Source organism: Ochotona curzoniae, unplaced genomic scaffold, assembly GCF_017591425.1.
Source record: "Ochotona curzoniae isolate NIBS_2020 unplaced genomic scaffold, NIBS_Ocur_1.0 scaffold_4937, whole genome shotgun sequence".
NCBI classification, from domain to species: Eukaryota; Metazoa; Chordata; class Mammalia; order Lagomorpha; family Ochotonidae; genus Ochotona; species Ochotona curzoniae.
Genome location: NW_024467126.1, coordinates 4,457,610 through 4,483,988, shown reverse-complemented (window position 1 = coordinate 4,483,988; position 26,379 = coordinate 4,457,610). Strand labels below are relative to the sequence as shown.

Genomic DNA, 26,379 nt, shown 5'->3' with positions numbered 1-26,379 from the left:
GGTAGGTGCGTGGCAGATGGGTAGGTGCGTGGCAGATGGGTAGGTGTGTGGCGGATGGGTAGATGCATGGCAGATGGGTAGGCAGAAAGCAGGTGGAGGGACTGATGAATAGATGGTCAGAGGCCAAGTGCAGTTTGCTCAGATTAGTGTCCAAGTCCAAGGTCTCCCCATCTGTCTCAGGTGGACTCCTGGGTCTCCTGTGCCAATGGGGCTGGCAAGATGAAAGACACATGGATTCCTTGCACTGAGACACCCTTTGGAAAATTCTCTTACTTTTAAAAGAATTTGCTTATTAATTTTAGAGAGAAAGAAAGAAGAGAGAGAAAAGAGGGGAGGGAGGGGAAGAAGGGGAGCGAAACGAAGAGAAGAGAAGAGAAGAGAATGCTAGCTTCCGGTCACTCCCCACATGGCTGCAGTGACTGGGCTAGACCAGGCGAAAGTCAGAAACTTCACCTGGGTCTCCCATGTCAGTGGCAGCGCCCCAAGCACTTGGGCCAGTTTTGCTGCTTTCCCAGCAGGAAGCTGGACAGGAAGTGGAACAGGACATCTGTGCCCACATGGGATGCCAGCTTGGTAGGTATGGGCAGCTTTACCTGCTATGCCACAATACATTTTTAGAATGACACTAAATACTATAAAGATGAGTGAAGTTCTGCACAGCCATGACCTTGACGGACGTGGCCATGTCTGGGAGCCCTCCTGTCGTGCACTCAGGGGAGGTGGGCAGGGAGTGGAAGGTCAGAGCTGGGCATCTGCTAGGGTAACCGGGCACCACTGCCGCAAGCAGGCAGGCTGAGGCACTGGGCCCTTTCTGCCAGCGTCTCTGAGCAGGCTTTGACGTGAGGGGAAGGGGGCAGAGGGACGGAAATCTCCCCTACTCGGAAACCTCTCCATTGAGTTTTTGGATCCCGTTTTTGTTGTTGTACGTGCAGGGGCAGTCCCTGCCCTGCTCTGCGTAGAGGTAACCCTGCCGCCTACGAAGGATAATTGGCCGGTGGGGCTGGCACAGCACCAGCTCTCCAGCTCTCCCCTGCTTGTTAGGCCGTTTCTAACAGGAATTCTGCAGTGGGCTAACGAGCTGTTGGCGGCCTCGCCTTGCGCTGCCCTCCTAATGTTCTCAGTCGGCGCCATCAGAGGGTATCCTCGGCCTCCGCTTCAATGCCCACACAAGAGCTGGGCCAGCGGCCAGGCCTCCAGGGGCACGGGAGACCCACCCACCTCTTCAGTGGCCGGCTCCCACACTGCCTGCCCATGTCTTCCCACTCAAGTCCACAATCTGGTCTCTAACCCAGCAGGAGCCCACAGGCTAACGTTTGCACCCTTGATGGACAAACCCAGCCACGCATTAGCCAAGGGAACTTGGTTCCATCTCACTGAGTTGTGCAAGGGGTCGGTGAGGATTCTGCTTGCCTGGATCCTGGCCAGTCACGCCTTCACGCAGGGCCTCACTTTGTGTCCTGGGCCATCCCCAGGTGAGCACCTTCCCTTGGCCTGCCCCTCCCTGCTCTCCAAGGCCCTGCAGGGTGAGCTCTTGGCAGTGTCCCGACCAGGGCAAGGCACTGGGTGCCCGGGGGACACGCAGCTCTCCTGAGCATTGAGAGCCACGAGGCCCCGCCTGTCTGTCCCTTTCCAGCCCAGGCGGAGCTGTCTCCTGATCTTGGGGGAGGCAGCAGCTGTCCACCTTGGCTCCGAAGCCATTGGTGACCTTTCTGTGGCCTGGACGCTCAGGTTCCATTACACACACTAGCTCTGACCTAGACCTGGCCAGCGTGACGGGCAACAGGCTCTGCCACAGACACTCCCGAGGTCAGCTGCTGCCCAGGGCCCTTCCGCCTTTCAAAGCTTGCCCCTGAATCCTCCTGGGCAGCCACATGGCACTTCCATCCTAGCAGGAAGGGTCCAACCTGGCCAGCCATCTGCAGTGCCTGTGGCCTAGGCACAGCTGGGAGGGTGCTTGCCATGGCAACGTCAAGGGCTGCCCAGGAGGATTCAGGGGCAAGCTTTGAAAGGCAGAAGGGCTGCTGTCTCCAGTGGCCATGCTTGTGGCCAAAGCACGGACACCAGGATGCGAAACGCACCACTGGCGGCCAGGGCTGCCGGGCCGACAGACCCTGAGACACACAGTGTGTCGGCCACTCCACAGCCTCCTTTTGGATGGTACACCCCGGAGACGGACAGCAGCCCGAAGCTGCCGGGAGCCGTTGAGGGGGACATGCCTGCCGGGAAAGGTGAGACTGCTCCGGAGCTGGAGGAGGTGGGCTTGCCCGCACCATGCTGTGAACTTTCAAACGGCACATTTCCTATCAGGTCAATTACACCTCCATAGAAACAAACCAGGCCAGGCCGGATCCCGCAGTGGAAGATGACAGCGAAGGAACCGGGACCGGGCCTGAGCCACAGTGTCTCAGGCTGCAGGGGTGGGCTCAGGCGTCGCCTGCCCTGTCTGTACACTCCCCAGCCTTGTGCCTCTTGTGCACCACACACTGACTGCTCGGGGTCCACCAAGGACCCAGTGGGGCAGGGGCAGGGCGTGCCATGGGCAGGCGGCCTTCCTGCAGCCCTCACTGGCCCCTAGCATGGAGGCACACACGATGTGAGTCATGCAAGTCCACCATTCACGACACCATCTTCCCTAACTGGGCCAGCAGACCCCACTCCAGCCTCAGCTTCCAGCACAAGAAAGGACATGGAGACCTGAGGCTGTTCCCATAGTGTGTCGGCTGTGCCAGGTGTGAGGCTGTGAGCACAACAAACCGACCCTAACAGGTGGGGCTGGGCAGCTCCGCCCACTCCCCCAAGCCCCGCCTCCCACCCAAACCCCACCCTCCAAGCTCCGCCTCCACCCCAAGCCCCGCCTCCATCCCCAAGCCCCGCCTCCATCCAAGCCCCGCCTCCACCCCAAGCCCCGCCTCCCTCTGCAAGCCCCACCTTCAAGGACACAGACCCGGCTCCCTTGAGTATGGGAAAGCTGCCAGAGTAAGTCTACACCGAAGGCACTGAAATGCCACCACTCGTGGCTGCCCTCTGCCCTCTGAGTGCCAGCCCCATCCCAGGGGCCTTGGCTTCCAGGATCCCAGCACCTGGACACAAGAGGGGTATGAACTAAAGCCACCCGGATGCTCTGGGGGTCTTGGCAGAGAAGGCAGAGCCCTACCTGGCGGCGTCGAAGCTATCATAGGAGCCGACCGTGTAGTGCCTAAAGAGCTTCTTGCTGCGGTCCACGCGGGTCTCTGCAGGAAGAGGAGAGATGGGGGATTAGAAAGGTGCTAGGGGTCCCCAGAACATACCACACCTGCAGGAGGCTGCTGGCCCAGCCCGCATGGGTCCACCCCGACTCAGGTGAGCTCGGCCCTTCTGCCTGCCCTGAGACAGTGCACCTCAGTGCACTGCTGCTGCTCATTGCAGAGCCGGGAGCCCAGGGCCAGCGCAGAGCAGGGAGCCCAGGGCCAGCGCAGAGCCGGGAGCCCTGGGCCAGCACAGAGCCGTGAGCCCAGGGCCAGCATAGAGCAGGGAGCCCTGGGCCAGCGCAGAGCCGGGAGCCCTGGGCCAGCACAGAGCCATGAGCCCAGGGCCAGCACAGAGCCGGGAGCCCTGGGCCAGCACAGAGCCGGGAGCCCAGGGCCAGCGCAGAGCCGGGAGCCCTGGGCCAGCTCAGAGCCGGGAGCCCTGGGCCAGCTCAGAGCCGGGAGCCCTGGGCCAGCTCAGAGCCGGGAGCCCAGGGCCAGCGCAGAGCCGGGAGCCCAGGGCCAGCGCAGAGCCGGGAGCCCTGGGCCAGCACAGAGCCGGGAGCCCAGGGCCAGCTCAGAGCCGGGAGCCCTGGGCCAGCACAGTCAGGAGCCCTGGGCCAGCTCAGAGCCGGGAGCCCAGGGCCAGCACAGAGCCGGGAGCCCAGGGCCAGCTCAGAGCCGGGAGCCCTGGGCCAGCACAGTCAGGAGCCCTGGGCCAGCTCAGAGCTGGGAGCCCAGGGCCAGCACAGAGCCGGGAGCCCAGGGCCAGCTCAAAGCCAGGAGCCCAGGGCCAGTACAGAGCCGGGGGCCTCAGAGGCGAAGCAGGCTGGGGTCTGGTCCCGGGATGGGGGCTGTTGTGGGTTTCAGCAATAACCCAAACAGCACACAGAACCTGCTGGAGCTGCACTGTGAGACGGAGGGCTTCCTGGCCCGTCCACCTGGAGCCGCACTGTGAGATGGAGGGCATCCTGGCCCGTCCACCTGGAGCCGCACTGTGAGATGGAGGGCTTCCTGGCCCGTCCACTGCCGTGGGGGGCAGGGAGAAGAATGTTTAGTGTGTGTGTGTCTTTTTATTCTAATGTTGCTTTTTCCTAAAACAAACAAAAAAGCACTTAGCCACTATGACTGCTGTTCCTAGGGAAGTCCCCTGCTTCCTGACTCTCAGTGTACTAGGAACTGAATTTCACGGGAAAGGCAAGCGGCCCATGATTGTTAACTGAGAGGCAAGGCGTGTGTGTGTGTGTGTGTGTGTGTGTGCAGGGGGGGCCCACCTCCCACACTGGGACCACTGGGACGCCCGCCATGCAGTGTCTGCAACACTCCACGCATGGCCTCTCTGCTGCCCCCTCGGGGAGCTGCACTGAGTGACGCACTCCAGGCTGAAGCTCGGGGCTGCGGGCTCTCCGGGTGCAGTCTCCACCCAGAGCCCAGCACGCTCATCCAGGGCTCCAGAGGGAACCTGGACAAGAGTATTGGCAAAGAAGCCACCGCTGTGTGCCCAGAAGGGCTGGCAGCTGGCAGTTTCACCAACGGGCACACTTGCCTCTCTTTTCTCTTTTTGAAAGAGATGTATTTATTTGAAAGGCTGAGAGTGAGGCAAGCTCTTCCACCTGCTGGATCATTTCCCAGTGCTCCCAACGCTCAAAGTCAGGAGCCAGCGACTCTGTCGGGTCCTCCTCGGGATTGGGCCATCACTGGCTGCTTTATGGGCACATTAATGGGAAGCTGGATTGAAAGCGAAACAGCTAGGACTCAAACCAGTGCTATGGTATGGGATGTGGACATTGCAAGCTGTGGCTTAACCCACAGCGCCAAAACCCCGGACCCTTGGGAGCAGGAAAAGCTGGGGAGCCCTGGACTACATTTCCCTACTGTCCTTCCACTGAGGGGCAGTCATGTGACCAGCTCCTGCCAATGGCGCGTGACCACAGCTGGACCACATTTCCCAGCTGTGGTCACGTGATCAGCCTCTATGGCCTGGGATGGTAGCAGGGGGAGCTTGCTCTTGCCCTTCCTGCTTCTGAACACTCTAAGGGGGGGAACTCTGAGCCCCGGAAGACAGCGGTGCCCACAGTAGAGTCAAGCTGGGGCCCTGGGCCCTGGACAGCAGCAAGAAACCAGCAGGCCCGCCATCAGGCTGCGCTCTCTGGATGCATCACCGCGGCTACTGAGGCCATCACGGACCGTGACGACAAGGCTTCTGCACCCTGTCCGCCCCGTCTGAGCTCGACAAGCCCCCAGCAGCCACACACTCTCCTTGCTGCCGCCCGCTGGGTGCCCCCTGTGTGCCAGGCCCTGTGCGCAGCCAGCAGAGGGCTCCAGGGGTGTGAGCGCCAGCCTCGGACACCCTGCTGTTAGCTAAAGGAGTGAGTCCACTTCAGCCACAGTTTGCAGCGTTCTGCCACGTCCAATGTCCACGGCGTCACAATCTCCTGCCACTTGCTCTGGTATCCAAGCAACACAGCAAACACGCCGTCGGTCACCACGACGGACGGCTCATCCCCTCCACACGCCGAGCACACAGTCCGGGCCGCCTCACACCGTGGACAGATCGCTGCCGAAGAGGTGGCCCTCTGGGCGGATGACCGGCGCCCAGTCACCTGTACATAAGACCCCCGGGACGGAAAGCTGTTAGGCAGCTGGGTGCCCGTCAGCCCCGTGTCGTCACCGTATCACCACGTCCTTCCCTGACACCGGGATCCGTGGCCGCCTGGGCACATCACGGGGGCGGGGCCACTGCTGACAGTACGGGCTGCCACACTCCCCTGCCTGGCAGGACCCTCCCTGGCCCTGGGACATGCCACACACACTGGCCCATGCTCAGACATGTTGTCTTGGTTCACTTCTGCCCCTAGCACCCCCAATCCCGTGTCTGGGTTTGTCTCTGCCCTGTGCCCCAGAACTTGAAGGCAGGGTCCTTGGGAAGAGAATTGGCGTAGGAGATTGCAGAGTCATGGGGACGGGGACCTTGGAGATGGCAGTGGCTGAGAAAGAGCTGCACTGCCTGGCCGTGGGATGGCCAGGGCTCTTGTGGGCACTGCATCCTCCCCAGCAGAAGGGCCCGCTCAGGTGTGCCTGCACAGTGCCACGAGCTGAGCGGACGTTCACCACAAGTCCCCCGGCCGACAGCTTCTAGTTACACAGAAAGTGGGCTGAGGCAGCCGGAGGTGACTCCGGTTCAAAATGTGACTTGCTGACGTCAGAGACGCACTCTAGAAGCAGCACGTGCGCGCACACAACACACACACACACACAAAACACAACACAACACACACACACACACCACACACACACACACACACACACACACACACACTCACCACCCCCCCACCTCCAGGAAATGGCCAGCCCGGGGACAGCCAAGCTGCCCACCCGGCTCCCCATGCCTGCTGGAGAGCTCCTCTGGTGTGGGGTCAAACGGGGAGGGGGTGAATTCCTTGTGGGGTGAAGCCCAGCAGTTCGCAAAATCCTGCAGGCGCGCAGCACTGCCCACGTGCCCAGCACTCTGCTCGGCGGCTGACCAGGAAACCCCGCGCAGACCCGACTGGGTGAGGATCTGCTGAGTCAGCTCTGGGCTCAGGGCGGAGAGCAGCACTCGGTGGGATCGTATGTGTGTGGGAGAGCGTGCATGTGTGTAAGGCTGTGCATGTGTGTGTGCGTGCGCATGTGCGGGTGTGGACAAGACAACGCTCAGACCCAGAACAGGCTGCAGTGAACCTCTGGGACCAGTGGTGTTTCCACCAAAGTGGGGAAGCGGAGAGAGTGACTGTCACCTCCGTCAGCATCACCTCCATCATCACTGTCACCTCCGTCAGCATCATCTCCATCATCACTGTCACCTCCGTCAGCATCACCTCCATCATCACAGTCACAGTCACCTCCGTCAGCATCACCTCCATCATCACAGTCACTGTCACCTCCGTCAGCATCATCTCCATCATCACAGTCACTGTCACCTCCGTCAGCATCACCTCCATCATCACTGTCACTGTCACCTCCATCAGCATCACCTCCATCATCACTGTCACCTCCGTCAGCATCACCTCCATCATCACTGTCACTGTCACCTCCGTCAGCATCACCTCCATCATCACTGTCACCTCTGTCAGCATCACCTCCATCATCACAGTCACTGTCACCTCCGTCAGCATCACCTCCATCATCACTGTCACCTCCGTCAGCATCACCTCCATCATCACTGTCACCTCCGTCAGCACCTCCATCATCACTGTCACTGTCATCTCCGTCAGCATCACCTCCATCATCACTGTCACCTCCGTCAGCATCACCTCCATCATCACTGTCACCTCCGTCAGCATCACCTCCATCATCACTGTCACTGTCACCTCCGTCAGCATCACCTCCATCATCACTGTCACCTCCGTCAGCATCACCTCCATCATCACTGTCACCTCCGTCAGCATCACCTCCATCATCACTGTCACTGTCACCTCCGTCAGCATCACCTCCATCATCACTGTCACCTCCGTCAGCATCACCTCCATCATCACAGTCACAGTCACCTCCGTCAGCATCACCTCCATCATCACAGTCACTGTCACCTCCGTCAGCATCATCTCCATCATCACAGTCACTGTCACCTCCGTCAGCATCACCTCCATCATCACAGTCACTGTCACCTCCGTCAGCATCACCTCCATCATCACTGTCACCTCCGTCAGCATCACCTCCATCATCACAGTCACTGTCACCTGCGTCAGCATCACCTCCATCATCACTGTCACCTCTGTCAGCATCACCTCCATCATCACAGTCACTGTCACCTCCGTCAGCATCACCTCCATCATCACTGTCACTGTCACCTCCGTCAGCATCACCTCCATCATCACTGTCACCTCCGTCAGCACCTCCATCATCACTGTCACTGTCATCTCCGTCAGCATCACCTCCATCATCACTGTCACCTCCGTCAGCATCACCTCCATCATCACTGTCACCTCCGTCAGCATCACCTCCATCATCACTGTCACCTCCGTCAGCATCACCTCCATCATCACAGTCACTGTCACCTCCGTCAGCATCACCTCCATCATCACTGTCACTGTCACCTCCGTCAGCATCACCTCCATCATCACTGTCACTGTCACCTCCGTCAGCATCACCTCCATCATCACAGTCACCTCCGTCAGCATCACCTCCATCATCACAGTCACTGTCACCTCCGTCAGCATCACCTCCATCATCACTGTCACTGTCACCTCCGTCAGCATCACCTCCATCATCACTGTCACCTCCGTCAGCATCACCTCCATCATCACTGTCACTGTCACCTCCGTCAGCATCACCTCCATCATCACTGTCACTGTCACCTCTGTCAGCATCATCTCCATCTTCACAGTCACTGTCACCTCCGTCAGCATCACCTCCATCATCACTGTCACTGTCATCTCCGTGAGCATCACCTCCATCATCACTGTCACCTCCATCATCACTGTCACTGTCACCTCCGTCAGCATCATCTCCATCATCACTGTCACCTCCGTCAGCATCACCTCCATCATCACTGTCACCTCCGTCAGCATCACCTCCATCATCACTGTCACTGTCACCTCCGTCAGCATCACCTCCATCATCACTGTCACCTCCGTCAGCATCACCTCCATCATCACTGTCACTGTCACCTCCGTCAGCATCACCTCCATCATCACAGTCACTGTCACCTCCGTCAGCATCACCTCCATCATCACTGTCACTGTCACCTCCGTGAGCATCACCTCCATCATCACTGTCACTGTCACCTCCGTCAGCATCACCTCCATCATCACTGTCACCTCCGTCAGCATCACCTCCATCATCACTGTCACTGTCACCTGCGTCAGCATCACCTCCATCATCACTGTCACCTCCGTCAGCATCACCTCCATCATCACAGTCACTGTCACCTCCGTCAGCGTCACCTCCATCATCACAGTCACTGTCACCTCCGTCAGCATCACCTCCATCATCACTGTCACTGTCACCTCCATCATCACTGTCACTGTCACCTCCGTCAGCATCACCTCCATCATCACTGTCACTGTCACCTCCGTCAGCATCACCTCCATCATCACTGTCACCTCCGTCAGATCACCTCCATCATCACTGTCACCTCTGTCAGCATCACCTCCATCATCACAGTAACCTCCGTCAGCATCACCTCCATCATCACTGTCACCTCCATCATCACTGTCACTGTCACCTCCGTCAGCATCACCTCCATCATCACTGTCACTGTCACCTCCGTCAGCATCACCTCCATCATCACTGTCACTGTCACCTCCGTCAGCATCACCTCCATCATCACTGTCACCTCCGTCAGCATCACCTCCATCATCACTGTCACTGTCACCTCCATCAGCATCACCTCCATCATCACTGTCACCTTCGTCACCATCACCTCCATCATCACAGTCACTGTCACCTCCGTCAGCATCACCTCCATCATCACTGTCACCTCTGTCAGCATCACCTCCATCATCACAGTCACTGTCACCTCCGTCAGCATCACCTCCATCATCACTGTCACTGTCACCTCCGTCAGCATCACCTCCATCATCACTGTCACCTCCGTCAGCACCTCCATCATCACTGTCACTGTCATCTCCGTGAGCATCACCTCCATCATCACTGTCACCTCCGTCAGCATCACCTCCATCATCACTGTCACCTCCGTCAGCATCACCTCCATCATCACTGTCACTGTCACCTCCATCAGCATCACCTCCATCATCACTGTCACTGTCACCTCCGTCAGCATCACCTCCATCATCACAGTCACCTCCGTCAGCATCACCTCCATCATCACTGTCACTGTCACCTGCGTCAGCATCACCTCCATCATCACTGTCACCTCCGTCAGCATCACCTCCATCATCACTGTCACTGTCACCTCCGTCAGCATCACCTCCATCATCACTGTCACTGTCATCTCCGTCAGCATCACCTCCATCATCACAGTCACTGTCACCTCCGTCAGCATCACCTCCATCATCACTGTCACTGTCACCTCCGTCAGCATCACCTCCATCATCACTGTCACTGTCACCTCCGTCAGCATCACCTCCATCATCACTGTCACCTCCGTCAGCGTCACCTCCATCATCACTGTCACTGTCACCTCCGTCACCATCACCTCCATCAATACAGTCACTGTCACCTCCGTCAGCATCACCTCCATCATCACTGTCACCTCCGTCAGCATCACCTCCATCATCACTGTCACTGTCACCTCCGTCAGCATCACCTCCATCATCACAGTCACTGTCACCTCCGTCAGCATCACCTCCATCATCACTGTCACTGTCACCTCCGTGAGCATCACCTCCATCATCACTGTCACTGTCACCTCCGTGAGCATCACCTCCATCATCACTGTCACTGTCACCTCCGTCAGCATCACCTCCATCATCACTGTCACCTCCGTCAGCATCACCTCCATCATCACAGTCACTGTCACCTCCGTCAGCATCACCTCCATCATCACTGTCACCTCCGTCAGCGTCACCTCCATCATCACTGTCACTGTCACCTCCGTCAGCATCACCTCCATCATCACTGTCACTGTCACCTCCGTCAGCATCACCTCCATCATCACTGTCACTGTCACCTCCGTCAGCATCACCTCCATCATCACTGTCACCTCCGTCAGCATCACCTCCATCATCACTGTCACTGTCACCTCTGTCAGCATCACCTCCATCATCACTGTCACCTCCGTCAGCATCACCTCCATCATCACTGTCACCTCCGTCAGCATCACCTCCATCACGGTCACACAGAGGTCTCACTGCTTATAGAAAGCAGGGCAGGAGCAGCTGGGCCACCAGCCAAATACCCTGTAATTGTTTAATTAAGACCAAACTTCCCAGCAGTCACCTCCGTGCCTCTCTGCTGGGTGTTCCTCCAACGTCCCAGAGTCACTCAGTGCAGGCCAGCAATGGATGCAGCCGGAGGGCCGCAGTCTGCCCTGGGTTCCATGACCAAGTGGGCCGCTTTGTCTGGCTACAGAGGGTCGAGTGAGGGTGAAGAGCAGGCAGAGTCCCTGACTTGCATTTTTTTAAAACGATTTGTTTTATTTGAAAGGCAGAATAAACAGGACCTCAGCTCTGGCCAAGGACTGTGGCCCCTGTCTCCCGCGTTCTACGCCTTCCCCTCAGTGACCCACTGACCCAGGATTTTCAGAAACGTACATTAGGGTAGGCACTGCAGCATAGCATGTTAAACTGCTGCTTGGGGCACTGGCCCCCCATCGAGCAGGGCTGCTTTGAGTCCCAGGGGCTCTGCTCTGACTCTGCTGGTACACCTGGGAAGGCAGAGAGTCATGGGCCAAGTGCCTGGGTCTCTGCTACCCACATGGGGAGGGTCAGATGGAGCTCCTGGCTCCTGGCTTCTGCCCGGCCCAGTGCTGGCTGTTCACGGCATTGGAAAGATGAAGCAGCAAGCTTCCTCCTTCTGTCATTCCTTCAAATAAACAAATCAAAAAAATTTTTAATGTGGAAGTCAGAAAGGCAGAGAAAGAGGGAGAGGGCTGTTCCACCTGCTGGTCCACTCCCCACACACCAGGGCTGGCCGGGGTCAAGGCAGCAGCCTGGTCCTGCATGCGACTCCCACGCGAGTGGCAGGAGCCAGCTGGTTCTGGAAGCAGAGCAGCCACGACTGGAGTCAGTGTTCACTAAAGGGATTCGGGCATTGCAGGTGGTTACCCAGGCTGCTGTGCCACAACACCAGCCCAGTACATGCCAGTCAGCCATCGGCATCACGGTCTGAGGGTGGAATCCCCTACGGGTGCAGGTCCAAGTTCCTGCTGTTCCATGTCTGATGCGACTCCCCGTTAAGGCACCTGGCTCAAGCAGGAAGGCAGGCCCAAGTCCTCGGCCTCCTCCTGTCCGCATGAGAGACCTGGAAGAAGCTCCTGGCTCCGGCTGTTGCGGCCATCGGGAGGGAACCAGCAGATGGACATCTCTCTGTCTCTCTCCCCCCGGGTGTCACTGCAGCCACAGGAGCCTCCTGTGCCTTGGAGGCAGTGAGCAGACCTGCACCTGAGCGCTGCTGTTCCCTGCATGGACTGTCCCCTGCAACGTAGCCGGGCACACGGAGCATGCCCTGTGACCACAGGATAAGCATGTGGGTAAAATCCAACTGCCCCGGACTCTCTGCCAGCAGTGGCTTCCCCGTTGTATGCCACATGAAAGATGGAGCGTGGAAGGCAGGCCAGCTCCTCCCAGAGGCTGACAGAACAGTACACGTCATAACGATCGCCACCAACCCTCCCCCCACCAAACCCACAGGCCTGTGCTCGGGCCTGGTCAGGGCAGTGGCCACCTGTGAACTTCCCACTTCTGGCACTGTCACCTGCTCAGCTGTGAAACACGATGCCTGGGCCTGAAGCCTGCTGGGCTGCTGTTCTCCACATACCTGCCCCCTCCGTGCAGCCAGGCACTTGATGATGTTCCTGGAAGATGGCCCGAGCCTGAGCAGCCCACACAGGCAGCGTTCAAGCTGGAGTGCCCCAAAAGCCACGCTCTGAATGTGGCCTAGAAAAATCCATATACCTAGAAATTTCACTTCATTTATCACTTGGGACTTGTGCGAGGCAGTGTGACAGCCCGCCTGACAAGCTTCTGAGCGTCAGCATTGAAAATAGCCCTTTAGGCAGAGCAGCTGGGATGAGGATGCCACACAGCCTGGCAAGGGAGCCACCAGGGGGCACCGGGGAGATGCCAACAGCCCCTGAGCCCAGGGTGCACTTCTGGAAAATGAAACAAGAGGACAGGTTCCCCAGCAGAACCAGGGTGGCTCTGAAAGACGAGAAACGCACTCGCCAGCAAAGGACCGTCCCGGGGTCGGGGAGTCTGAGGAAGCCGCGGGGCCGGGGACACCAGCAAAAAGTGGGTGATGGCATCAGGGCCCCTGAGCACACCGACTGCCTGGCACCTGGACCCTGTTTTGTGAGGGGCCGTCTCCTCACCCCCAGATACCCTCGCACACAAAGGATGGAAAGATACATGTCCAATGCCCTCTCAACCCCGGCTGTGGCCAGCTCAGGCTTGTGCTCTGCGCCCAGGGGCCGGTGGCAGGACCAGCACAGCTGGGCTGTGGTGAGAAGGGGACTCAGCCCAGGCAACATTCCCTTCCCAGTCCCTGGAATGCTAAGGCCTGGCTTGGTCAGCCTGCTCTCTCTCCAGCCCAGCCAACACCAGCTGCCCACCACACAGGATGGTGCCTCCTAGGGCCACTGCCATGAGATGTCCTGCAAAGTGCGGGCTGACCCAGGAGATGCCCACCGGGCCCTCTCCTACGAGACCGGGACAGAAGCAGTGTCTGCCCCTTGGAGCTGAGGCCTGCTCAGCCTGGGTGAGCCAGTTGCTCCCATGGACAGAGAGGGACAGTGTGGCCAGGCACCTCAGACAAGCTCCACCTGCTTCCAGAACACGCAGGGTCGTGGCTGCCGAGAAGGGGTCCTGGGACCCTCAGGTGGAGCCTGGCACGTCACTCGGTCCAGCTCAGGAGAGCTTTAAGCATGGAACAGGTCCTGCCAACACCTCTCCCAGCTCCAGTCCAGGCCATGCTTTGCCAGCCACAGCGCTGTCTCAGTCCGCAGGTCATTCCGGGGCGGCTTCCTGAAGGGATGGGGGAGGCATTCCCGGGTTCCATCCTGGATCCCGGCTTGGTGGCCCCCATCCTAAGCGCAGAGCCCAGGGGACTGTCCAGGACGCTGTGGGCTCCAGCGTCCCCCTGCCCCCCTGCGGCTCCTGTCCCTCAACTCGGTTGGCCCCAGCAGCCGCCGGTCCGCCGTCTCCGGACTCCACCAGGAAGAGATGACGTATTTACTCAGAACACGAACAGACTTGTCCCTATCAGGCTCACCCCAGTGACACCCGACAGCATGACTACCCTGCGCTGGCCCTCAGAAGTCCCCGGACATGCTGCGAGGCGGGCAGGGCCAGTGCTGGCAACCCTGGCCCTACTCCCCACAGCTGGGCCAGGCCCTGCAGCAGCAGGCTGGGCGGTTAAAGCGCCACAGGCCCTGAGTGTGCTTTGGATGCAGGGGAACCCCACGCAGGTGGCACCCCGTAAAGTCTCCGAAACACACTGGCAAGGGCAGAACATTCCATGAACGGCTTCCTGCCCAAGTCAGGGACGATACACCAAGCCGAGGCGTCGTGACGTTCCCGAAAGAGGTGGAAGACACAACCGGCGCAGAGGGTTTGGGGTGCCTCCCCCTTAAAGAAGCAACGCAGGTTTGAGGAAATTGCTGGCGTAGCCTGAGAGTGGCGCGCGCATATGCTGAGCTGTCCCCACACTGCCTCAGCACGGATCTCAGACTTCAAGGACAAAGGGAAGCTACTACAGCAAAGCTGGTTTTGTGGCAACTGTTTTTGTTTGTTTGTTTTGCTTTGCTGGGGACATGTACAGTGTCTTCCTGGAACCCCAAGATGTAACCAGGACCCCGGGTGTGTGGAGCAGCAGCTGAGCCACCCACACACAGGGCGCCAGGGGCTGGGCTGGGTGTGCGGTAAGAGGAGTCACAGGGCGGAGGCATCGCTGCCCAAAGCTGGTGTGAGGGTTAGGCCGGGGAGCCAGACAGTGCCCCCAGCACTGGCCCTCACCAGGGCCTCCCACACTGTGTTGAGGGCACTGCCCGAGGACTCCCCCAGTGCCCACAGGCACGCTCACCCCCAGCCCAGGCGATCCCTGGCCAAGGTCTGAGCTCCTCGTTAACCCCAAGAGCCTGGAACTGTGGGAGGCATGAAGCAGGTTCTGCCAACACTTCTTCCAGCTCCAGTCCAGGCGATGCTCTCCCTGGCTCCTCCCCTTCCCTCGGAGCCAATAAGAAGAGAGCAGGCATCCTCTGATGCACGGGGGGGGGGGGGGGGGGGGCCTCCCTGTGACCATGGGGCTCCACCCACAGGAAGGACCAGCCAGCCGGGAGGGCAGTCCTGCTCCCAGCCAGCCGGGAGGACAGGAGCTGTCCTTAAAAAGTCACCCGAGCTGGGTAGCCAAGGTCCAGAAGGACGTCAGCAGGCGTCAGGAAGCAGGCAGCTCAGCTGCTCTCCCGAGCAATCAGTGACCCGGGATTGGAGCTGGGAGGGTTCAAGCACTTGCTAGGTGCCCCGCTGGTGGCCCACATGGGGAGGGGGGAAGCCTGGCTCCCTGGAGGGCCCGGTTCTTCCCACGTCCCCGGGGTTCTGTCCTCCCTGTAGGGTGAAGGAGCGGGGATTGTTCCTGGGAGCTGCCCATTGGTGAGGTTGGGAAGTGGGATCCATGACAACAGTCCATCTCAGAACAAGCCAGAAGCAGTCCAAGTGCATGGAGCCAGGACGCAGGACACGCAGCCTCCTCCCCGGGGCTCTGCCAGCAGCTCCACTCCCTGCACGCCTGCACCCCGCCACTCCCCGTGGGCGAGCCCATTCTGTCCTTTGCCAGCCCCGGCGGTGCCTGCTACCCTGTGCTTGGAGACCACGCGTGTCCACTGCTGCCCTCCCAAGCTGGTCACACCGATGACTAAAGCTGTCGCCTGTCAATGAGTTGAGATCTGCTCTACCTTAATTAGAGGGTTTAGCACCAGTGAGCCGGGAGCTTGAGAGCAAGCATGGAGACCACTGCATGGGGCCAAGTGGAGACTGGGGTGACTGGGACCACTGGGGCCTGGTCTGCTTACAGTGACTCGACGGGGGGGCGGGGTGTAAACCCAGACGGCCTCCATCTCCCAGCACTTCACCGACAGGGAGCCCTCCGTGGCTGGGAGTGGCCGAGGAAGCTGGCACGCCCAGCAGCCCGTGAGACGCAGGTACACGGGGGTCTGAGAAACCCCCTCTCTGTCCCCAAGTCACCCCGGCTGAGCCCGGGGTGGGAGCGGGAGCAGCCGTTCTTTTCCCCAGGGCACCAATGCACAGCTGTTTTGTAGCCTCAGCTGGGCCCCCTCCCCTCCCCTACACACACACACACACACACACACACACACACACACACACACACACACACACACACAAACACACACACCATGCCCACCAATGCCCGTGTCCTCAGCCCCAAAGCAGCCCCGTTGTCTGTGCCACTTGACGGTCATCTCTAACAGAGGCCATCAGAGTGCCCACCACCGTGTCCTCCCACATCTCCTTGGCAGGAGGGGTCTCCCCTGTCCCCCAGAGAGGACCTGGAAGGGGGGATGCAGCACCCAAGGCCTCGCAGGTGTGAGCGGCAGAGCAGGGTTTAAATCTAGGAACCGCCCGGGGGCGGGAGCACTCTTTTTAGCTTCCTCATCTTTTTTAAGGACACTGGCAGCTGAGGATCAGGAAATAGGACGTGGAGGAGAGCGACCTGTTGAAGCTCGGCAGGCCGCCCCATCCTGCGGGCAGAGCCGGGTCTGTGGCGTGCAGCTTGGCGTCCGGCCCTCCGGCCACCCGGGCTGAGCAACCGGCCGGGCCAGCTGGGCTCACCCCTCATCCCAGTGCTGATATAGCCTCACCTTGGCCACTACCCGTGGAGTGCTGGCCACCAGGCTCCTGGCCACTCACTCCTTACTGCCTGTCTGCACAAGGCACCCCAGCCCATGACCCAGAACCCCCACGCCCCCCAGGAGTAATGACTGGGGCAAGGGGGTGCCACGGTCTTGAGGGTCCTGCATCACAAGTCCACCAACAGGGGCCACCCCCACACGCCAGCTATGTCCTGCTGTGCCTCTGCCCAGGGGCGCAGCGGGAGGGAGCAAGCGCCCCCCACCATGGCAGAGGCCAGTAGAGCGAGAGAATCTGAGAAGGCACACAGCCATCTTACACTCCTCTCCATAAGAGCACCCAGGCCGGCGTCCACCCTGGACCAGCACTGCGGACGCTGTGGCTCAGTCTGCTGCTGAGGACCGCACACAGGGACCCAAACTGCCGCTGCACGGGGCCACGCATGCACCGCCCAATGCCACCGCCCTCTCCTGCAGGTGAGCTGCCAGGCTGCTGGGAACAGCTGTCCAGCTGCTGGAAGGGACTCAACGCACGTCCCACTGGGGTCCCCCAGGAGTCCAACAGCCACAGGGCCACCTGCATCCCCACCCCCACTACCGCCTCCCCGCAAGCTCTCCGGATTTCCACTCTCAATGGGAAGCAGGAAAAAGCCCCTATGGCAACCAGCGACACATCGCGAGGCACGCAGTTTGGGAGGTGGTCGCCCACACAGCACGCCACCCGTCCCCTCCGGCGGCTCTGCCTGAGAACAAAGACTCGCAGCACGAGCCGAGCGTGCTGGAGAGGCGGCACCGTACCTCCGAAATGAACTTTCTTCTTGAACCGGGAGTTCTCAGCCATTGTTCCCTGCCCGGTGTGTGACCGTCTCACTCGGGCCGGTCCCGCCGCAGTGCCGGCTCCACGCGGGGGTGAGCCCACGGGGCCGGCCTCATCACTACCGCTTGCTAATCCAACGGGAGACAAAGTTGCAGCCCGCGCGGGGCTCAGATTTGAAGCAGAAAAGGAAAAATAAAAAGGAAACAGTCGGAAGCTGCGGGAGGATGGCCCCGGGTGCGGGGGTTAAATCCACAGCCAGGTTTAAATCCGCAGAGAGGACTTCGGGAGACCGCACGCAGGCTCGCCTGCAAATTCGCTTCTTTGACACAAGTTGTAAGCCCCAGACTGGAGTCTGCATCCTTCCACTCCCCACTGTACCAGGGACTTTTTTTTTTCCTAGTGCCGGTTTCCATGGCAATGCATCAGTCACTAGTCTAAATAAGTACGGGTGAAGGACGCTTGAAAAACCAGTGCCATCACGCATGCCGTGAGCAGGAGCAACCCGCTATTAGCTCGGGGCAGGGGTGTCGCTCTGCCGTGGCTGGCTGCTGGCCCCAGCCCAAGTAATTGAAAGCTCAGCGTTTCTGGGGGTGCAGCCACCACAGAGCCCAGCTCTCTGCAGACACAGCCAAGTCCATGCTGGCCGCCCTGAGCCAACACAGAGGAAAGCAAGTCCCGCTTGGTGAAGCTGGTGCCAGCCTTCACCCCAGCTGGGCAGCGCACCCCCGGGGTGCAGGGACTTGGGGCGTGCCCGGTCACACTACAGATGCCGTTCTGGGGAGGGGGTGCAGAGCTGCACTGAGGAAGCCAGTGCCCCCCACCCCCGCGCGGCGCGGCTGGGTCTCCTTGAGCAGGAAGTTCTCAGAGCGGTGCCCAGCAAGGGCTCTGTCCCTCTGTGTCACTGGCCAGTCCCCTCTGTTTTGGACTGGTGGGTCTGCATCCACCGTGCGGCCCCAGACAGGAGCTGACACATCTCTGAGCTGCAGGCTTCCAGCTGGTTGGGACAGGATGGGAGGGGGCCAAGGGGGCCATGGATTCTCACTGATGGTTCTCTCAGATGGCCTAAGGGGGGACCAGGTTTGGCACTCACTGTGACCTGACTTTGGGTCCATTCCCAACTCTCTCTATTGGCCAGAGGGGGCGTCTGCCCCCTGGCCACACAGCCCGCCTCAGGTGCACAGGCATGAGGGTGACCAGAGGTGGGATTTGCCAGAAAACAAAACAAGGCCTCCAATGGGGGTCTGCCCGTGGGGAACTTGTTCGTGCTGTCTGCAAGCAGCCCCGTGGGTACTGCCGGCTGGGGTGGGGGAGCGGGGCTCTGTCCCTCCTGTGTGGGCTCCTGGCTCTCCTGCAACCCCGCTGATCACCCGGGAAGGTCTGACGTGATCCGCACGCTATCAGAGTCCCAGGAGGGGCTGGGGACGGCTGCCACACGCCAGGGCTCTGGTGGGAGGCAGCAGCCAGAGAACAGGAGGTAAAAATAGCCGGGGTTTCCACACGAGCCCTGTAGCCCCCTTCGCCGGTGCCCGAGCAGCCCTTGGCGCAGGCCTCTTCCAGCTCTGTGTCCTTGGAGACGCCCGAGCTGACCAGGAAGGTGAGGCACTCGCAGGTGCGGGCAGCCTCCGCCCCGCACCCCCGCTTTAATTCCACCCTGTCAGGCTGCCAGTGGCAGCCAGTGCCGTGGGAAGAGGCGGGCCGGCCCCTACCCATTCCTGACCGCCAGCAGCTTCCTGGGCGGGAAGAGGCAGCAGGCAGAGGCTCCTGCTGCCACCGCGGGGGACGCTGGCCTGGACCCCAGCAGCAGGGTGCACACAGCAAGTGGGCACCACACCCCCACAGGGCCTCACACCCGGGGGGCCCGGAGCCGCCCAGCACGGTCCCAGAAGGGCAACACGGACAACCAAGGCGCCAAACACGGAAGCGACACGTGTGTCCTGTGCACACCGACACATACATGATCACACACATGCACTCACATGCCATGGGCACACATCACCACTCCTACACAAACGCACACCTGCACAGCGAGAAACACACATGAAACACGAAAATGCAGAGTCACAAATACACGTCACGGGCCCGGCGCAGTGGTGCAGTGGTTAAGGTCCTCGCCTTGCACGCCCGGGATCCCATATGGGCGCCGGTTCTATCCCGGCAGCCCCGCTTCCCTTCCAGCTCCCTGCCTGTGGCCTGGGAAAGCAGTCGAGGACAGCCCAAAGCTTTGGGACCCTGCACCCGCGTGGGAGACCCAGAAGAGGCTCCTGGCTTCGGATTGGCATAGCATCGGCCGTTGCGCTCACTTGGGGAGTGAATCATGGGACAGAAGATCTTCCTCTCTGTCTCTCCTCTCTGTATATCCATCCACCTTTCCAATAAAAAAAAATAATAAAAATAAATCTTTAAAAAAACCCAAATACACGTCACATCACACATGTGCACACTTCACACATGAACCTGCATGCTTCTGTATGCATCCATTCACGTACACATCCAAGGGAAACATACCAACACAGCACACACACATGTAAGTCACACAGGTAGAAATACTTACACAGGCACACCTGCAAATACACAAGAATGCTCACACGTACACACGGGTGTGAGCCCTCACCCACACCCCACGGACACAGGTGTGAGCGCTCACCCACACCCCACGGACACGGGTGTGAGCCCCCACCCACACCCCACGGACACGGGTGTGAGCCCTCACCCACATGGGCACAGGTGTGAGACGGACACTGGTGTGAGCCCCCACCCACACCCCACAGACACAGGTGTGAGCCCTCACCCACACCCCATGGACACGGGTGTGAGCCCCCGCCCACACCCCACGGACACAGGTGTGAGCCCCCGCCCACACCCCACGGACACAGGTGTGAGTCCACACACCCACATGGACACAGGTGTGAGACGGACACAGGTGTGAGATGGACACAGGTGTGAGACGGACACAGGTGTGAGATGGACACAGGTGTGAGACGGACACAGGTGTGAGATGGACACAGGTGTGAGACGGACACAGGTGTGAGATGGACACAGGTGTGAGACGGACACAGGTGTGAGATGGACACAGGTGTGAGACGGACACAGCTGTGAGATGGACACAGGTGTGAGACGGACACAGGTGTGAGATGGACACAGGTGTGAGATGGACACAGCTGTGAGATGGACACAGGTGTGAGACGGACACAGGTGTGAGATGGACACAGGTGTGAGACGGACACAGGCGTGAGCCCCCACCCACACCCCACGGACACAGGTGTGAGTCCACACACCCACATGGACACAGGTGTGAGCCCTCACCCACACACCCCACGGACACGGGTGTGAGCCCTCACCCACACCCCACGGATACGGGTGTGAGCCCTCACCCACACCCCACGGACACAGGTGTGAGTCCTCTCCCACACCCCACAGGCACGAGTGTGAGCCCCCACCCACACCCCACGGACACAGGTGTATGCTGTCACTGTCTCCTGTGTACATCTGCCTACCACAGGCGTACACACTCACACTTGTGTTGGCCTGTCGGGGGGATGGGCACGACGAAGCTGCTGATACGGAACCCCCTCTTTGGAGATAACGCCCATACTGCAGCCAGCTTTCCCTCCTCCCCAAGGGGTCCAGGCCTCTGTCTTCCGCTATGCCTGGGCAGGCGCCAGTGTGTGCAGGTGACCCCGGTGAGACCCCGCTGGCCTGCAGCCCAGGCTGCTGTCCCCTGGTGTCCCCTGCGTGCTCGACAGAGCTCGGGGCACCTGGGTCTCACCCTCCCAGGGAGGGGCTTCCTGGCTGCTCGCTGTCACCACAGGTGAGGATTTGAGGAGCTGCTCTGGACTGTGGGCGGCTCCTGCACCCACATTCCTGACCAGGCTCTAGCAGAGTGCACAAGCGGGGTCAGTTCTCCACAAAGAGCAGGGACGCAGCCTCTCTGAGCAGGCCCAGTGTCGGGGCAGGTGTCCTGCTGGGTGGGCGGCCTGGCGACACCCAACTTGGCGAGGCCAGCTTTCCTGAACACTGCTGTCGCTGGGGAACTGTCCCCATGGGGCGTTCTGCTCCTACCCGGGGGTAGGAGGTGGGCACAGGACAGGCCTGCAGTGGTCAGGAGCTCTAGAGAGGCATGGCGAGCACGTGGTGCACGGGGCTGGCCATCCTGTAGACCGTCCCACAGGCCTCGCGCGCAGCGGGTGGGGAGGTCCTTGTTGGGGGACATGAACTGAGAGCGCTGAGCCTCATTCTCCTGGCACGCTCAGGGCGCGGTTTGAACACTCGCAGGATGCCCGAGATGGCAGCACGCCTTCAGTCCCTCACCTGCCTTCAGAAGCCCGCTCGTGGGGTCCCCGCCGGCGGCAGGGTCTCCGCAGACGGGCCTCTGAGCGGCTGCTTGCTTTCCAGACTGGCAGCCCCAGGTGTCGGCCCTGGTCTCCAGCGGTGCTCGCTGAGGCCCTGCTGTGCCGTCCTAGCCTTTCTCCAGCTCCTGCCGTGGGCATGTGTGCCGTCCACACCTTCACCCTGCCCACGCGGGGGACAGCAGTCCGCTGGGCTGATGCGGACACCTCGCAAGGCTGGGGTGCAGCAGGGGAAGCCCAGTGCCCCCGGGATCCTCACTCGGGCAGGGGTTGGGGTGCATTTCCCTTCTGCAATGTGTGTGAAAGCCATTTCCTTCATCCAACCCCGGCGTCTGAAACACCGGCAAGTGTTTCTTCAGGAATTTGGACTTGCACGGACCGACAGAGGGCATTCATGCCCGCCCCCAGGAGGTGTTCCCCCTATTTTTTTTCCCCGTAAAGATTTTATTTAAGGAGCAGCACTGTACCGCAGTGGGTTAAGCCGCTGCCTGCAGCGCTGGGATTCCCTGTGAGAACTGTTGCGAGTCCCAGCTGCTCCACTTCCGACCTGGCTCCCCGCTAAGGCACCCGAGAAGGCAGCCGAGGACGGCCCAAGGGCTTGGGGCCTGCCACCCACGTGGGGGACCCGGGAGGAGCTCCAGGCTCCTGCCTTCACTGTGGCCCAGTCCCAGCCATTGCGACCCTCTGGGGAGAGGCCAGCAGGTGGAAAATCACTCCCTCCCTCCCTCTCTCTTTTAAAGTAATATATCTTTTAAAAGTTTCGTTTAAAGGTAACAGGGGAGTCTTGCACACGGCATCTCAGACAAGAAGCACAGAGTCGCAGGGATGAGAGCCGCGGAGCTACCGTGAGAGATGGCCGCTCAGGGGCTGAGGACGCTGCCACTCTGCCCTGTCCTGCCCGCTGGCCTCCAGGGCCCCTCACAGGGCCGCACACCCTCGGTGCTCAGCAGCTGAACTCGCCACCTTGGAGAGGCCGAGCTGGACAACGCTGGGTGGGCTCCAGCCATCTCAGGCTGCCAGGGGCCTGGCCGCAGGCTGGGGCACCCCCTCCTGGTCCTCGGGACGCGATTCTGACCAGCAGAGCAAAGGGCACGGGTCTGCGGGCAGTGCCCTGCAGTGCATGGCCGGCAGGGATGGCCGCTGGCTCCCATCTGCTGCAGTAACTCCCTCGGAGCCATGCGGAGACCCTAAGGCACGTGAGAAGGCGGTCGCTGCAGGCTTCTGCCCACAAGCCCCTCAGACAGAGCAGGGCGTGGACACGGTGCACGCGTGAAGAGATCAAAAAGACCCCCGACGGTCCCAGACCACACCTCTGTCCCAGCGCAGGGCAGCCACCACCGAGGGCGCCCGCCACGAGCCCGCAGCCTTCGCACGGGAGAACAACACGCATGATTAGCATTTCAGAGAACTGCGATTTGTAGTTGGAGTCTTTGGGGGAAAATATGTGGGCCACGTCCGTTCTCAGACTGTCATTAGCCTAAACAGGCAGAGCGTGCCGTGGGGCGCACTGAAGGGCAGGGCTTCCCCACTGTGGGAATCTGAGTACGTTTTCCTGCAGTATTCATAAATGCCACCAACACCCCAAACCAGCAACATTTAGCTTATCTGCAGCTGGTTCTGTGTCATATTTAAAATGACTCATTCTGTAACACTTGGGGACCCGTAAAAGCTAAGTGAGGCAGGAGGGATCTCCGTGGATACCAGGATAGGCAGCCATGTGGCACTGCGGCTTGCCAGTTGCCCATGGTACACGGCGATCTCTCATAGAGCCCCAGGCCTGTCCTAGGGCAAGACGGGGGGCTAGGCCCCGGGCCCGTGGTCAACCAAGACGAGGGGCTAGGCCCTGCACCTGTCCTCAGCCGAGACGGGGGGGTAGGCCATGGGCTTGTCCTCAGCCGAGATGGGGGGCTAGGCCCTGTGCCCGTCCTTAGCCGAGACGGAGGGCTAGGCCCCAGGCCCTTGGTCAACCGAGACGGGGAGCTAGGCCATGGGCTTGTCCTCAGCTGAGACGGAGGGCTAGGCCCTGCACCTGTCCTCAGCCGAGACGGGGGGCTAGGCCATGGGCTTGTCCTCAGCTGAGATGGGGGGCTAGGCCCTGTGCCCGTCCTTAGCCGAGACGGAGGACTAGGCCCCAGGCCCTTGGTCAACCGAGACAGGGAGCTAGGCCATGGGCTTGTCCTCAGCTGAGACGGGGGGGCTAGGCCCTGGGCCCATCCTCAGCCAAGACAGGGAGCTGGGCCCCGGGCCGTGGTCAGCCGAGATGGGGGGCTAAGCCCCAGGCTTGTCCTTAGTTGAGACGGGGGGCTAGGCCCCGGGCCATGGTCAGCCGAGACGGGGGGCTAGGCCCCAGGCTTGTCCTTAGCTGAGACGGGGGGCTAGGACATAGGGCACCACAGGGTCAGGCAGGGTCTGATGCCCCAGGAGGCTCAGCAGGGACCTAGTTATAAGGGCAGTAGGCACTGCCCGGGGACACCCCTTACTCCACAGAGGCCACGGGGCCAAAGGGTCACAGAGAGGGCAGATCCTGTGGCCTGGATGGGGATTTGGTCCTGCCTCAGGGACCAAGGGGTTGGTGCCAGGCTTAGACACAAAATGGCACTGTGGGTATAGATCCCGCACCCTCACCAGCGGCGGCGGGGCACGGGGTGTGAGTCGCTGCTGTTTAGGGGACTGGCGATGAGCAAAGTCTGGTGGGATTACTTTTATATACAGTATGACGACGGCTGCTGGAAGCCACCGTGCAGGGCCCATAGGAGGGAGGCAGCGGCCTGGAAGGGACCCACACTGAGCCCGCAAACACTCGCTCTAGGGCCCTTGTGGTGCAAACCGGGATCCCATCTGTCAGTCAGAGAGCCAGTCAGACCCTGCACAGTGCAAGGAAGGGGTATGCTGAGGGGTGGGGAGAGCCTGGCACACCCAGGGCAGGTGTGTGCTGAGGGGTGGGGAGAGCCTGGCACACCCAGGGCAGGTGTGTGCTGAGGCGTGGGGAGAGCCTGGCACACCCAGGGCAGGTGTGTGCTGAGGCGTGGGGAGAGCCTGGCACACCCAGGGCAGGTGTGTGCTGAGGTGGGGAGAGCATTGCACACCCAGGGCAGGTGTGTGCTGAGGCGTGGGGAGAGCATGGCACACCCAGGGCAGGTGTGTGCTGAGGTGGGGAGCCTGCACACCCAGGGCAGTTGTGTGCTGAGGTGTGGAGAGCCTGGCACACCCAGGGCAGGTGTGTGCTGAGGGGTGGGGAGAGCCTGGCACACCCAGGGCAGGTGTGTGCTGAGGTGGGGAGAGCCTGGCACACCCAGGGCAGGTGTGTGCTGAGGCGTGGGGAGAGCCTGGCACACCCAGGGCAGGTGTGTGCTGAGGCGTGGGGAGAGCATTGCACACCCAGGGCAGGTGTGTGCTGAGGCGTGGGGAGAGCCTGGCACACCCAGGGCAGGTGTGTGCTGAGGTGGGGAGAGCATTGCACACCCAGGGCAGGTGTGTGCTGAGGCGTGGGGAGAGCATTGCACACCCAGGGCAGGTGTGTGCTGAGGCGTGGGGAGAGCATGGCACACCCAGGGCAGGTGTGTGCTGAGGCGTGGGGAGAGCCTGGCACACCCAGGGCAGGTGTGTGCTGAGGGGTGGGGAGAGCCTGGCACACCTAGGGCAGGTGTGTGCTGAGGGTGGGGAGAGCCTGGCACACCCAGGGCAGGTGTGTGCTGAGGTGGGGAGCCTGCACACCCAGGGCAGGTGTGTGCTGAGGCGTGGGGGAACAAGGGTGTTTTACACAGCCTCCCAGTAACGGATACATTAGGTGTCTGGCTCAGGAAGCCATGGTTTCACAACCTGCCAAACGTGGAACACAAACCTTGCCTCTCCTTGCAGGGTCCCATGGGAGATGGAACCTTGAACTCGGATGCACAGGGTGGGTGTGGGGGAGCCCTGGTGACGGCACGTACGGACCACGGCAGTCCACGGCAGTCCGTCGTCTCTTCTCTGAGAGGTGCGGTGTGGGGGTGACGGACTTCAGGGTGTACCTGGCAGGTAGGGCAGTGGAGGGGTACCCCAGGAGTGCTCAGCAGGTGTGGGAATCCCAGCTCAATTGGGGTTGTCTCAGCATAACACAGGGCAGGCACAGGCCGAGCACGAGTCTGCCCACAGCCCCTGTCCAGCCACACCTGGTGACAATCCAGCAGCAGGGCCCCAGCCTCTAGGCTGCAGAGTCGAGCCAAGTCCAGGGTCAAGCTGAGAGAAGCCCCTTCACTACAGGGCGTGTGCCTGGCAAGGGCTAGGCAGCCTGGTGGACAGAGGCGCAATGCCCACCCGGCACAGGCAACGAGGCAGCAAGGACGGGCCCCTCCGCTCGCCTGGGGCTCTGGGGACTGCTCTGCTACCCAAGCTGGCTGGCTTGGCTGAGCAGCAGAAAATGAGTTCCAAACGCTTGTATTTACACATCCCCCACGCATACCCTCAGATCACATAAGGAAGCCGGCAGCTAAAAATATCCTGAAGGGGCCCTGGAGAATGATCCTCCCAGCGGGCGAAGGAACAGCACGGCCG

General features: G+C 60.7%; 1 protein-coding gene across 2 annotated transcripts in view; it reads right to left on the bottom strand.

The window, feature by feature from the left end:
* The window catches only part of SHANK2 (SH3 and multiple ankyrin repeat domains 2), a 269,178-nt gene that overhangs the window by 114,762 nt on the left and 128,037 nt on the right, over positions 1 to 26,379 (bottom strand). For both annotated transcript variants that reach the window (XM_040970662.1, XM_040970663.1), the window contains one exon: positions 3,155 to 3,230. In XM_040970662.1, the coding sequence (XP_040826596.1) occupies positions 3,155 to 3,230 (76 nt within the window). The remainder of the gene's footprint in view (positions 1 to 3,154; positions 3,231 to 26,379) is intronic.